Genomic DNA, 14,947 nt, shown 5'->3' with positions numbered 1-14,947 from the left:
TGCTCACTAGGACAATGAGTATAGCGACTAAGTCTACTAACAGCAAAAGCAATGTCAGGGCGAGTGCAATTCATCAAAAACATCAGACTACCAAGCACCTTAGCATATTCAGTTTGAGACACACCGTCCTTCACTTTTTTCACCAAAGTTCCAGAAGGATCAAAGGGAGTTCTCAATGGAGGCAAATCAAAACAATTAAAGTTATTCAGAATTTTCTCCACATAATGAGACTGAGACAGAAAATACCCTTTCTTGGTTTTAGTAACTTTAACACCAAGGATCACATCTACCTCTCCCAAATCCTTCATCACGAACTTTGAATTTAAATACTTCTTAGTTTCATTTATGACATACATGTTTGTGCCAAACAGGAGCATGTCGTCAACGTACAGGCATAATATCACACATTGCGCACCAAACATCTTAGAGTACACACATGCATCACTACCATTGACAACAAAACCAAAACTAAGAATAGTTTTATGAAATTTTTCATACCATTGCGTCGGAACTTGTTTCAAGCCATACAAGGATTTCTTTAGTCTGCACACCTTATTCTCCATCCCATGAACTACAAAACCCGGAGGTTGCTCCATGTAGATCTCCTCCTCCAAATCGCCATTCAGAAAAGTTGTCTTAACATCCATCTGATGCACAATCAAGTTGTAAGATGAAGCTAAGGCAAACAAAACACGAATAGTGGCAATTTTAGTCACATGAGAATAAGTATAAAAATAATCAAGGCCAAATTTTTGAGTGAATCCTCTTATCACCAATATAGCTTTGAACCTTTCCACGGTGCCGTCGGTTCTCATTTTTCTCTTGAAAATCCACTTGCACCCAATAGCTCTGCTCCCTTTTGGCAGGTCCACAAGCTCCCAGGTTTCATTTGACATGATTGAGTCAAGCTCACTGTTTACAGCTTCCTTCCAGAATGTTGCATCTACTGAATCCATAGCTTCTTCAAACGATTTCGGATCTTCATCCACAACCTGTAGACACAGCATGATCTCATCTAGATCATCTTCGAACTCACCTAGATTTTCGCACTCTGTTATAAAGGCTGTTAGGAAATCAGGTCCAAAGCTTGTGTCCACTCTTTGCCTTTTACTTCTCCTAGTTTGAATTTCACTTTCAATCCTAGGGGAAGTATCTTCTGGCTCTACAGATGAAGAAACTGAAGAAACATCATTAGAAACTAAGATTTTCTTCAAAGGAAATACCTGTTCAAAGAACTCTGCATCACGAGATTCAGATATAGAGCAATCTTCCAGACTCATAAACCTGTATGCGGCACTATTCTTAGCGTAGCCAATGAAAACTGTATCATAGGTCCTAGAACCTATAGTTGAACGTTTGAACGATGGATAGCCCACCTTAGCTAGACACCCCCACACTTTCATGTGATTCAAGTTTGGAGCATAACCCTTCCATATTTCATATGGAGTCTTGTCTAACTTCTTGTGAGTTACTCTGTTTTGTACATAGTTAGCTGATAGAACCGCTTCACCCCACAAATTGTCTGGCACCGGAACTTAGGAGCATTGCATTCATCATTTCCTTCAAGGTCCTATTTTTCCTCTCTGCCACACCATTTTTCTACGGAGTATACGGGGCCGATACTTCGTGAATGATTCCCTCACTTTCACACAAGTCCTTGAGGAAATCGGAGTCATACTCTCCACCCCTATCTGAGCGAACTCTCTTTATTTTCCGCTCCAACTGATTTTCTACTTCTGCCTTATACACAAGAAACTTGGACTCAGCTTCATCCTTCTTCCTTAAAAGATACACCTTGATATATCTAGAACAATCATCGACGAAGGTGATATAGTAGTGTTTCCCGCCTCTACTTTCCAAGTTCTTAAAGTCTGCTAAATCTGAATGAATTAGCTCAAGTGGTGTGGTCTCTCTCTTCGTGACAGATTTGTAGGGTTTCTTCACGAATTTAGACTCTGCACACACTTCACATTTTTCAAATCCATCTAATAACATATTTGGGAGCAAATTTAAACTTTTCATCTGTTTCAATTTAGTTGCACCAACATGACCCAACCTAATATGCCATAATTCAAAGGACTCAACAATATAAGCAGAAGTAGAAATCTTATTCATTGAAGGAACAGTTACAATCTCAAGAACAAATAGGCCCCCACTAAGGTAACCCTTTCCAACATATTCCCTATTACGGGTTAACACAAGTTTATTAGCATCAAAAACTAACTTGACTCCTACTTTGTTCAATAAAGCACCAGAAATTAAGTTTCTACGAAGAGAAGGAACATACAGCACATTGTGAAGAGCCAAGGTCTTCCCTGAAGTCAGCTTCAGAACCACTTTGCCCTTTCCAAGTACCTCAGAGCTGCTTGAATTTCCCATGTAGACTTGTTCACCTTCCTTTGCATATTCCATACTGACAAACAGGTCCTTGTTAGCACAGAAATGCTTAGATGCACTAGTGTCCACGATCCATTCACTGTTGTTCTCAACCAGGTTGACTTCAGAAACAACTGCAGCAATGACATCTTCATCCTCATTCTCAACCAGATGAGCATGACCCTTGATTCCTCCACTCGATTTCAGATTTTTCTTCTTCTTGTTTTTGCATAGTGAAGCAAAGTGCTCCACTTCACCACACGACCAACACTTGACAGTGACTTTCTTCCCAATCTTGCCCTTAGCTTGGAGATTTCCCTTCTTCTCAGAGCTCCCCTTCTTGGCACGATTATCACTTGGTTTCTTGTTAGAGTCAGCACCAGATTCAACAAGGTTAGCCTTGATTGCTAACACAATCTTAGGCTTAGAGGAAACATCCTTAAGCCTGTTGGCTTCCTCAATCTTCATGTGGCTCACAAGTTCTTCTAGGGTTAGATCCCTCTTTTTATGCTTGAGGTGATTTCTATAATCAGACCAAGAATCAGGTAATTTTTCAATCAAAACATTAGCCTGAAGAATTTCACACATCTTCATACCCTGAGCAAGAATTTCAACAACATAATTTTCATACATATGGACTTGTTCCATAATAGGCTTTGTATCAACCAGTTTGAAATTCAACCAATTTCCAGTCACATACTTTTTTTCCCAGCATCATCAGCACCATATTTCTTCTCTAAAGACTCCCACATCTCCTTAGCAGATTTCATATTAACATATAAATCAAAGATGTTGTTTTTCATGCTGTTCAAAAGATGACCTCTAATGAATTTATTATCACGATCAAATTTCTTGATTTCAGATTCATTAGTAATAACAGTAGTAATCCTTTGACTAGAGCTAGATTCTTTATTCCCAGGAGCAGGAGTACTAGGAATTTCAATCATGGTATTGGTTTGCTCAATGGGTTTTGGAGCATCTCTAAACAAAACATAATCAATTTCTACTTGTTCAAAAGCAATCAACATCCTTTGTGACCATCTCTTATAATTAATTCCATCAAGAGACTCAACCTTAGACAGATCTAGGTATAGACGAGTTTGAGAATTGCTAGTCATGATATCAACAGAATAAATCAAATATTTCGCTTCTAAATTGTTGCTAAAATAACTGTTGAAATCAATAACAAACAAAAAAGATTAAAACTTTCCTGGATTGAAGATCCCAAACTCACAGTCGCGTCGTGGAACAAAATCCACTGCCTTAGAACCGAAATACGCCACCACTGGTATAAGTTTCTTAGTGACGCACGACCCCCAAGTTTAACGCAACTCTCTCCGTAATCCGTGCACCCGAACTCGAAGAGTGGAATTGCTCAAGAACTGTTCAGATCTCAAAAGGTAGGTTTGTGTTTTCGGATAGAAAAGTAAGTGAAACTCATGAAAAGGCAAGACTCGTATTTATATGAGTCCCGGAAAAGGAAACACGCAAAGCAAACCGACCTAGGAAAAAATGCGGGCCCGATCGGGCGAAGTCCCGGAAAAGGAAACACGTAAAGCAAACCGACCTAGGAAAAAAGGCGGGCCCGATCGGGCGAGCTCTCGCCCGATCGGGCGCAAGATCGAATTTCTCCTGACGCTATGTCGCGCCCGATCAGGCGGACACCGCCCGGTCGGGTAATCTAAAAACCCCATCCCGGGCGAGCCATCGGGCGAAGCTGCCCGATCGGGCTCGTCAAAAACTCGAGTCCGCCGCCTGGTCAAGCGAAGCCCGCCCGATCGGGCGCGAGAGTTCCCTATTTTTCCTTGACCATCTCCGCCCGATCGGGCGCGAGTCATCCGTTTGCATTACCTATTTCCAACAAAATTCACAATGTAGAATGATCCCTTAAAATGGATATTCACGTGAGTCTGATAAACAACGCAAGTCTTTTGCCAAACCATGTTTGTTTATTTCTTTATTGTTCAGTATCATTTTGTTAATTTTGTTTATTTGACTCAGATTTTCATGATTAATTATTTACTAAATATTGTTAATACCTAAACCATTTTTTTTAATTATTATTATTGGAAAATCAAGAGATGGAAAATTTGCGGAATTTTGGGTATTTCAAATTTATTTGAGCCAATGGATCATTTTCAATCTTAATTCATTCTTGTTAGGGGTGCTAAAAAAACCCGACCCACTTGTCCCGACCCGACTATCCGGATGATACCCGATGGGTATTTTCATAAAATTTTCCCAATATTTCGAGTCGAGTACCCGTCCCGGTTAATTTATTCCTCGGGTCACCGGTCGGAACATGGGCCGGAACTTCAGTTATATTTTTTTTGTACTTTCTGAAATTCAATATAACCTTTTTCTAAAACTAAAATAAGGTTTACTGATTGCATTTGCAGCCACCTGCCATCTCCTCTTCCTTTCTTTGGTTCAACTTTCTCTCTCTTTCATTTTTCCTCACTACTCACTATCTCACGGCAGCCTCACCCTTCTTCTCAGACCATCAATATCTCACGGCTCAACGACGGCAACAACTACTCCGCAAGGTGCAACCACCATCTTCTCCACGATGAGGCGCAAGAATCGTTTCCTTTGAACGAAGGAGGATAAATTATCATGCTTGAAATAGAGATCAGAGAAAGTAAATCGCGAGTAAGTTAGATATAAATTTCCGGCGGCCGCTCGCTTGATGTTCGACAGATCTGATATGTACCTCTACAGCCCAAAAAATATTTCAATTATTTATTTTGGGTTCAGTTGGACAATTATAATTATAATTATCAATTTGAGTTGATTTTATTAGTTTTTTATATATTAATTAATTGTGGTTTTGTAATTCATGAGGGTGTAAAAGTTTGAGATTCATATTTGATTTTTATTATGGTTGATTTTTTGGTTTTTTATGTGATTATAATTACTAGAGTAATTTATAATTAGCTTGTGATTTTTAGAAGATAGAAGAAAAGGGTACTTTTTTAAAAAAAACAATATAATCGGGTACCTTGTGACCCGACCCGAGAAAATCGGGTACCTGAAACCCGGGTACCCGTTCTTTTCGGGTCGGGACATAGGTCGCGTTTCTAACTACCGAAAGATCCGGGTACCCGAGTTTTCGGGTACGGTTTCCGGATCTGAACACCCCTAATTCTTGTGCATCTACTTTTTTTTTTGAAGAAAATTCATTCCCATATATATATATTTTTTTTTATGAAAACCAAACACTAAGCATCAATTAATTATGGGACAAAGTGTTCATTAATTTTCCCAAGTTTGCTCGAGGCCACAACTCACAAGGAACAAGCTTAACAAGGTTATGGGATACACAATTTCCATCACGTGTCACGTGAGACCAACTAACTGACAAAGAGTTTGAGCACAAATGCATAATATCACCAAGCACAATATCCATTTCCAGAGATAACACAGCCTTTGACAATCTTTCAATGATGAATTTGCAATCTGACTCCAAGATTATCTTCCTGAAACCGTAGCTCTTTGCCAGCTTGAGTGAAAATAGTGAAGCCTTAGCCTCAGCTACCTCTGGCGTCTAGTAGGCACAGCTTCTTCTCGTGGCAGCTACAAGAACACTGCCTTCACTATCTCTGGCAACTGTACCGAGACCCACCCAACCATCTACAGTGAGGCAGGAATCTGCATGCATTCAATTTGATGAGACCAGTAGGCGGGGCACTCCATTTATTTGGGCTGATAGGAGGGCGCAAACCTACAGCACCATAACTCCGATTGGAGTAGTTTCCTTGCTCTTCAACATACCTGTTCACACGCTCCACAATTACTGTATTCGGAGAAGATTTATTCTGGAAAACTTTACTATTTCGAACACCCCAAATACACCAGGTAAGAAACATGCCCCTTTGTATGGTCTTCGGTCCAAGCTTTTTCCAACTCACAATGAGGTCACAAATGGAGTCAAAACCACTCTAATTTTCCATTTATGCACACAAGCAGTCATCCCAAAGACCTTAGACACGCCTACACTCAACAAAAGCATGGCTTACGATTTCCACATCCGAAAGACACCAAGGACAGCAGGTTTAAGAAATCATATGTCGTTGATATAAGAGGCTTTGGACAGGAAGGGTATTCGTACACAATCTCCAGAAAAAAGGACAGACTTTTGGCGTGACATCGGCTTTCCAAATTTCCACCCAGGCTTGGTGGAAATCATCGAGAACACACCCCTTCCCAACAAGTAAGTTGTTTTTACCGTATACATTCTAGATTTTGAAAAAGCCCAAATCTGCTCATCGTCTTGGTCTCTTTCAGTAAAAGGGATGGCTAATATGCACTACTTGTCTCGGTCGGTAAAATTTTCCCCAATGATGTCATGCCTCCAATCCCTCGTATTTGGGTCAATGATATCACATACCTTAGTAGGAGCAGAATTCTCTTCACTAAGGATAAAATGACCTTCCGCATCTCTAGGCGTCGTTCGAAGTGTGCCTACGTAAAAACATGTTGTGAATATGCTTGGCACTCATAGGAAGTGGAAATTGACATAATACGATTAGGGACAAGGAAAGTAGGGAGCCGCCAACAAGTTTTTAAGGAACTTGTAAACCGTTCACGGATCATAAAAGGCAACCACGAATAAGGGACAACGAAGGCAACAATGATTGACCCATGAAGATTACACCCCATTCATAATCCATGAGATTACTAACTCCATATGGTTCGGAACCACGAAAGGAGGATCGGGGATGATGGTACAAAATGAGTCATGGAGTCACATTCGCCCGTATCGGCCTCTACTCGATTCTTATAGTGAAAAGTGATTTTTTCGATCTCAAAGGCATACAAACAAAATATTCAATTTGCTCCAAACTATTATTATGCTAAATTGGTTTAATATTAATGCCACATATAATTCTAAAATATTTGTGATCACTTGATTAAACAACAAGATTAAAAAGGAAACTAAATCGGTTGTCCAAATTAACTTATTAGTCGTGATTTTCAATTACATATTCCCTTTAACATACAATATGGTGATCATAATAACAATAATAGAATTAACATTAATATTGGAAGCAATTCAACAATAATAGCGTTAGTGAAATCAAATATAAACCCTAATCATGATACTAGCAACAAGAATAAAAATAAGAGTAATTAAGTGATTAATTATTCACTTTCCGCGTTTCCTTGAAATTGCTACATCATGAATAAATTGTTAGTAACTTCAAAAAAAAATATAAATCAAATAAAAATTAAATTAAATAAAAAGTAGAGTTGATTTGGTCCAAACCTTCAGTTAATTATACCTTTCACGCCTTGGTTTAAGTATAGAACTTTGGGTATTGTATGAACTCCTTGGAGTGCTTAATTAGGGGAAGTATTTTGAGATAATAGGGTGGCTAGTATTTAGGATAAAGAGGGAGAAGAGAATTATTTGATGATAAAGCTTGTTGATGATTGAAAAAGGGGAGATATGACCTCTATTTATAGGGAAAAAAGAATGGTCTAAAAAACAAGATAAGGTCCGAATTAAATCGGAATAAAACTCGATAGACTGCATATTTTGCGATTTTTGTTTTTATCATATCTTTTGATCCAGAAATCGGAATAAGATGAATAATATATAGTTGGAAAGATCTTGAAGTATAATTTCTTACCCAATTAGAATCAGATTAAAATATTTTGTAGAACAAAAGATATAGCCGAAATAGTGAGACGGTGTCAGTTTTGGATAGAGTTTGATATTTTATTCATATCTTTTCCGTTATAGCTCGGAATTGATATTATAATATATCATTGGAAAGATAATTTCAAGGGATATCCAAAAATATAAAATTTGGATAAAAAATATGAGGCACGAAAATAATATCAGTCTATCTTTGAACGTCTTTCAATTCGGATAGAATTAGGACTTTCAAAAAAAGAAGTTTTATTCAATTTCAAACTCTTTAATCTTATCTTTTCAAAACGGATAATTAAGATCTCTTAGAACTTATAGAAGCTTCTAATTAATCCTAAACAGTTTAGGAATGGGATTAAATAATTTGGACCCTCCACGTGATCATTGGGTCGTAGGTAAGGTGGGATTAGGTTCGCTTTGGGCTCAGTTTAATATTTTGGTCATAACTTATTCGTTATAACTCGGATTTTGGCTTATAATATATCGTTGGAAAACTATTTTCAAGCCCCATGCAACTATTCAATCATTTGACCCATATTATGAACCAAAATTAATGGATTAAACGTTTTTATAAAAAGGACACGAAATGAATGATTTTAAAGGACACGAAATGAATTATTTATGGTTTAAAGGCACGAAAAGTGGAAAATAAGTTATGGTTTGGGGAAATGGGATAGAAGTTGGGTTGGTTTATGAAATAGAAATATGGATTTAATCACTCCAAGATTAAATACTCAACCCGAACAATAATGGCGGTGAAAGGTTGTTCATCATCGGGTTTGGTTTTGGGGAGACATTTTTAGGTGTCTACAGCATCCGCCACCCAAGGTTCAGCCCATAGATCGACACTATGTCCATTTCCAACATTCCATAAGACCCCATCCTTTATAATTGCCTTCGATGACCAAATACTTTTCCAAGAAAAGCTACCTGACAAGCTAAGATAGGAATCAAGGAAGTTAGTGTGGGGATAGTATTTTGCCTAGAAAACCCGCCTAAGTAGGGAGGAAGGAGCCTTTACAAGCCTCCAAGCTTGTCTCACTAAAAGAGCATCATTAAAGAATTCTAAGTTTCAGAACCCCATACCACCCAAACATTTAAGGTTGCACATAGAGGACCAAATCTTCCAGTGAGTCTTCCTTTTGCTACCATCGAACCCCACCATCTAGCCATCGCAGAGTGGAGTCGTTGGATAATCGTGCTAGGAAATTTGTATACCCCCATCAAATATGAGGAAATAGCCTGAATTACTAATTTCAATAGAATTTATTTTCTCGCTCTGGACAAAAGTTTCTCTTTCCACCCCTGCAATTTTTTCCAATACTCTGTCAAGCACTGCCTCAAAGACTGCTCTCTTTGATCTCCCCACAATGGTCGGGATGCCCAGGTATTTTCCATGTCTGTGAACCTATCTCATATGGAGTATCTCCATCAAACCTTCTCTCTGAGCTATAGGAACCCCCGTACTGAATGAGTCCTCTGACTTTTCATAATTAGTTTTCTATCCGAATGCATTTTCATACTGGTTGAGAATTTCAACTACAACTTTGCACTCATGTCGGTTGGCCCTAGTGAGGAGTAGGCTATCATCTGCAAAAATAAGGTGAGAGATTTCTGGTCCATTGCGACTAGCTCTAACCCCATTAAGAGATTTCTCCCGAATTTTATTCTGCAACATACTTGAGAACACATCAGTTACCAAAATAAAGAAGTACGGGGAAAGAGGATCCCCTTGTCGAAGACCCGTAGTTGGGGTAATCGACCCACATACTCCTCCATTGATAACGAAAGAGTAAGAAACCGATGACACACATTCCATCACCAAATTCACCCATCTCCCTTCAAACCCATCGTCAGCAGCAATTTTTTCAAGAAACCCCATTCAACCCTTTCATAGGACTTGCTCATATCAAGCTTTAAGGCCATATATAGTCCCTTTCTTGCTCTTAATCCTATTTTCATAGTATGAAAATTTTCTAGAGCGATCAAGGCATTATCTGTATAAGACGACCCGGGACAAAAGTACTCTGGTTTTTCAAAATAATATCAGGGAGAATATTCTTAAGACGCATAACAATGGATTTTGACACCAGTTTATAGAGTACATTACACAGGGCTATAGGACGATATTCTGAGGAGTGCATCAGTTTATCAACTTTAGGGATCAATACTACATTAGTATTATTAATATGACTCGGAGAAGCATAGCCATGTAAAATATTACTTACAAAATAAGTCACCTCATCGCCAACAATGTACGCTGCCAAAATCTTTGATAAAAAACGGCATGCATTCCATCCGGACTGAGGGCTTTACATGGCTGCATTTGCTTTAGAGCCGCGGCAATCTCATCTTTAGTAAAAGGCCTTAAGAGTTCTCTGCTGATATCAGCTATGATGCAATGATTAACATTCTCAAGAGTTTCCTTTATGTCATTTTCAGGAGGAGATGAAGACGAGAATAAAGAATTAAATTTTTTTGTTAAAACATCTTCTATTATGTCCTCATTCGACTGCCAGACTCCACAATCATCAAAAATACCACTAATAAAATTCTTCTTCCTTCCCTGCGAGCCTTGTGGTGAAAATATTTGGTATTTTTATCACCGTCCCGAACATCCGATACTCTACTACGAATGTACTAGTAAGCTTTTTGCTGCTCATTCAATTCATTTAATTTTTTCTCCAAAGCTGCACATTCTTCCACACTCTTAACCGTTGATACTTTATGTTGTGCCACAAGTAATGCCTTTTCGGTTTCATCAATTTCCTCATCAAGCTTCCGAAATTTTTCCTTACTCCATGCCCCAAGTCCCTGAGCGATTGCAACTAATCTTTCAGTAGTAGTGCGACCCTCTGACTTGTCCCAAGCTTCCTTTACATTATGCTCACAGGTTTCATCTAATAGCCAGCCAGTCTGGAACTTAAAACCCTTGTTCTTATGCCTTTTTCCCTTATCTCCTTCCCCATTGTCTAAGAAGAATGGCACGGTGGTCAGACTTGTATCGAACGAGATGCTCGATCAACAATAGCATTGGGGAGCAAGCGATGCGATGAGCTAGAAGCCAAGAACCTGTCTAATCTTTCCCTTACCCAAGTATTCACGGAGCTTCCTCTTTCCAAAGTATACCAGCTTCCCGTGTAACCCAATTCTCGAAGTCTGCAGTCATTAACCATGTCTCTAAAGTTAGCCACTTCCCTTCTATTTCTATCCGCCCCTCCCTCTATCTCACCATAAAAGAGGAATTCATTGAAATCCCCTCCAAATAGAATCGGCAGTGAGGTTTCAAAGCATAAGTGTCGAATCAAATTCCACAATCTATGCTTATCTTCTTCCTTCGGCCACCCATATACACCAACAAAGCGCCAATTCCCCTCCGAAGTAGTAATATCCCCATATATATGATTTTGTGAGAAGGAAACTAATCTAAAATCTATTTTTTCCTTCCAGTACAAGCATAATCCACCAGACTTCCCCCTACTTGCCACTTCCAAAGAGTTCTCAAACCCCAATCTCCCCTTAAGATTCTCCACTTTATTCTTTTTTATCATCGTTTCCGACACAAAAACCATGTCGGGGGCATATCTTCTACTCCATTTATGGAGCTGTCGAATTGTCGAGGAGTTGCCCAATCCTCGACAGTTCCAACATAAGAAAATCATTGTGGTAGGCGGGGTTGGTTTTGACCAACCTCCGCCGCTTCATCAATCTCCATGTTAACCACTCCATCCTGCTTGAGGCGTTTAACAACATTGTCAGCACCCTCAATTTCCACCCTGTCATCCCTAAGAGATCGTTTGCGATGTATGTGTGGAACATTAGTTGTCTTCCTAATAGAAGTGGTATTACGTGCCTTCTTCTTTGTCAGTTTTCCATCCTCTTTTGTAGAGCTCCCTATATTGAAAGTACTCAGGAACTTAGAAGAGTCCTTTGTAGCAGTAACATTCACTTTAGGGTCCCCTGACTTGGCGCACACAATAATGAGATTTCCACCATAACATGCGTTTATTGGGTACATGGTTGGGGTTATGGAAGTAGCTAGTTCGTCTGCTGCAGGGGAAGTTCGGGGTGTATCAGTGGTCGTAAGTTAATGGGACTCCTCAAGTACCTGTACAGGTTCATCTTCTGGCTTTTTTGTCACAAAGTTTAGATGTCTGGCAGTCTTCAAAGAGGATAACTCATCCCTTTCTTTTGAGATGCCCTTCCTTGGAGTAGCTTTCAGTTCCATACTCCAACCAAGTTTCTCTTGCTTATCTCACTAGTAGAAAAATTCAAAAAGGCAACCCCCTTTTGGCACCGGTTCAAGCCAAACCGGTGCCAAAAACCGGCCTAGAATTGGGCGGGATTAAATAAGTTGGTAAAAGGCACCAGTTCAACTCAAACCGGTGCTAAAAAACTAAAAAGCACCGGTTTGAACCGGTGCCTTAGTGAACCGGTGGTTTTTTTTTAAAAAAAAAAACCCGGCCCTTTTCATTCAATTCCCTCCTTTCTTCCCCCTTTTTTCTTCCTCCTTTCCTTAACCATTCACCTTCACTGTTTCATTCGAAAAACCCAAGCCATTGCTGCCTCCGTCCCCTCCTTTTCCCTCCACCACTGCTGCCACCTTGAACACCACCAAAAAACCCGAACCTAGTCTCCGTCCCCTCCTTTTCCCTCGATCTCTGCTGTTCTAATTGAAGAAGTCGTGCCGCAGCCCTGCAGTTCGAATTGAAGAAGCCTCGGTCTGCTGTTCTCCTCTTCTCTTCTCCTCTTCTCTGCCGCCGCGCCACTTTCAACCGCACCACCTTCAACCCTTCTTTTGCTGCACCACCTTCAACCGCCGCGCCGCAGCCCTGCTGTTCGAATTGAAGAAGCCCTGAACGTCGCCGCTGCGCCACCTTCAACCGCACCACCTTCCACGGCTGTTCTAGGTATAATTTTTTTCCTTTATTCACAATTATTTTATCAATTATGTATTTTTATTAATTTCTTTTGCTTGTTGAATTGTTAAGCAAATTAAAATTTAGGGGCTTCCTAATTAGAAGATAAATATGATAATCACATCACATTGAGATCTTAAAATAGTTTGGTATATATAAATGAATTGAACAGAAGGAAAAAAAAACTTGAGAACAAGTGGTCACATGACTCTTGTTATTATCCCAGTTTGCGTCTAGTATTTGTATGCTTCAGTGTATATGGTTGGGTTTTGCTGCTAGATGGTTGTCATCGCTTGCAAGAGCTGTGTAAGTGAATGTAGATGCGGGCTTTATTTAGGAGTTGGGTTGTGGTTTGGGTGTTGTTGTGAGGGACAAGGAAGGGGTTGTCAAGGTAGTAGGGGTGCAGCAGAGTAGTGCTATTTGGGAGGTAAGGGTGGCAGAAGCAAAAGTTGTGATGTGTGGGCTTTGGCTTGCTGCAAACCCGGGGTTGCGAGAGGTAATCATTAAATTAAGAGCTATTGTTTTGTAAATAATTTGAGAGCGGTTGTTTTGAGACTGATTGTTTTATTGCAAACCTGAGGTAATGTGTTAATTATTTTTGCAAAACCTATATCCTACTAGCTGGTTCCAAGAATTTATTTCAAGTAAAATCTGATTCATAACTATACAATGTTTGCAAAAAAAATGATCACTAACCTAGATTAACGTAGTATAGAAAATTATCTAATGGGATTCAAGCTGCACCAGATTGATTGGGATCATTAAGATTTAAAGCATGCAACTACTTTGGCCATTAGCCCCTTTAATTTTTATTTTTTATTTTTATTATTTTTCTAAAAAATTTGCACTGTTATTTTATATTTATTAATTAGTTTGTGGGAGTTATGTTTGTTCCCTTTACTTACCCTCCTACTGATTGCTTCGACATATATTTATTAATTAGGTTTATTTTTGTATTTTTTTTTTAACAGATTTGTGAGTTGAAGCACGAGTTTAATTAGCTTGAGGACTACATATTGAGCTCAAGTGGGTAGTTGCTATATTGGTATGACTTATAAACTTTACTTAGCTATATTTCTTTCTATTTTTTCATTTAATAAAAGGTGATTCATGAAATTTCAACTTGTGTATTGTTTAATTGCAAATAAATACAACAATATATAGAATACTTGAATTGCATCATCATATGCCTAGATACCCGTTCAAGGCTTTCTCATTAGGAGAAAGTCTTGAATAGTCCCCGGTTGGGACTGTTATTGAATGTGTACTCTTACTTAGGTGGTGAATGTATGTTTTCTTTTCGATTTTAAGGAACATCTTGGCTTACCATTTTCTCACTATGTTCTCTGGGTACATATGTGGGTAATTAATTATCTACATCGTGTACTTGGAGAACTAGGGGGAAATGCTGCCGGATTTTCCTTAAAATTGGAAAGTTGACATACATTCACTAGTGAGATTAGACATTCAAGGATGGGTTAGGTTGGAGTGATAAGGACCCTTTGGAAATATGCATTTTTTCACTATATGAATGGTATATTCATGTTTTGTACTTGAATTTGATTTACATAAAATATGTAGCACTTACACATTATAAATTATATGTTGCTATATATGTTTATAGACAATTTATTAAATGGAGAAGGATCGTGGTTGGATGTATGGTAGACGCGATACATTGGAATTTTGGAATGGGGTTCAAGATTTTTGCGAGAGGGCTTTAGCTTATCAACGCAAGCTGGGAGGCAAAGGCCTTTATTGTCCTTGTGTTGATTGTAATTGTGTGAATGTGGTCGATAGTGTTGAAATCATTAGAGATCATGTATTATGTCGTGGGTTTAGGCAATTATACCATGTGTGGATTTGGCACAGAGAAAGTGGAGAGTACAGTGGGGATCTTGATCGGAATGATGTGCGTGTTAGAAGCACTGAGATTCATGTGGACGAGGAATACGAGAATGATGAGTATATTGTTGATAATGGTGAGGATGGA

General features: G+C 39.0%; 1 protein-coding gene across 1 annotated transcript; it reads right to left on the bottom strand.

The window, feature by feature from the left end:
• Nucleotides 1-3,068: 3,068 nt before the first annotated feature.
• LOC110709322 lies at nt 3,069-11,586 on the bottom strand. Its single transcript, XM_021887534.1, has 6 exons — nt 11,035-11,586; nt 10,760-10,909; nt 10,352-10,547; nt 6,767-6,840; nt 6,151-6,317; nt 3,069-3,546 (listed from the first exon to the last, which is right to left on the bottom strand). Exons 1-6 carry the CDS (start codon nt 11,584-11,586, stop codon nt 3,069-3,071), a joined length of 1,617 nt encoding a protein of 538 aa, XP_021743226.1.
• Between the last annotated feature and the right edge of the window lie 3,361 nt (nt 11,587-14,947).

Source organism: Chenopodium quinoa, unplaced genomic scaffold, assembly GCF_001683475.1.
Source record: "Chenopodium quinoa cultivar QQ74 unplaced genomic scaffold, ASM168347v1, whole genome shotgun sequence".
In the NCBI taxonomy this organism is placed as follows: domain Eukaryota; kingdom Viridiplantae; phylum Streptophyta; class Magnoliopsida; order Caryophyllales; family Amaranthaceae; genus Chenopodium; species Chenopodium quinoa.
Note: the sequence above shows the minus strand (reverse complement) of the source record. Positions and strands in the feature narration are given on the sequence as shown.

What these genes read in the sequence shown, in the direction of transcription:
- LOC110709322 (XM_021887534.1), bottom strand. Translation starts at nt 11,586, where the DNA reads ATGATAAAAAAGAATAAAGTGGAGAATCTTAAGGGGAGATTGGGGTTT. An exon ending in TCTAAAGCAAATGCAGCCAT is followed by an intron (nt 6,841 to 10,351) that starts GTAAAGCCCTCA and finishes GTTTTTACGTAG; the next exon opens with GCACACTTCGAACGACGCCT. An exon ending in AGAATTCTGCTCCTACTAAG is followed by an intron (nt 6,318 to 6,766) that starts GTATGTGATATC and finishes ATGGAAAATTAG; the next exon opens with AGTGGTTTTGACTCCATTTG.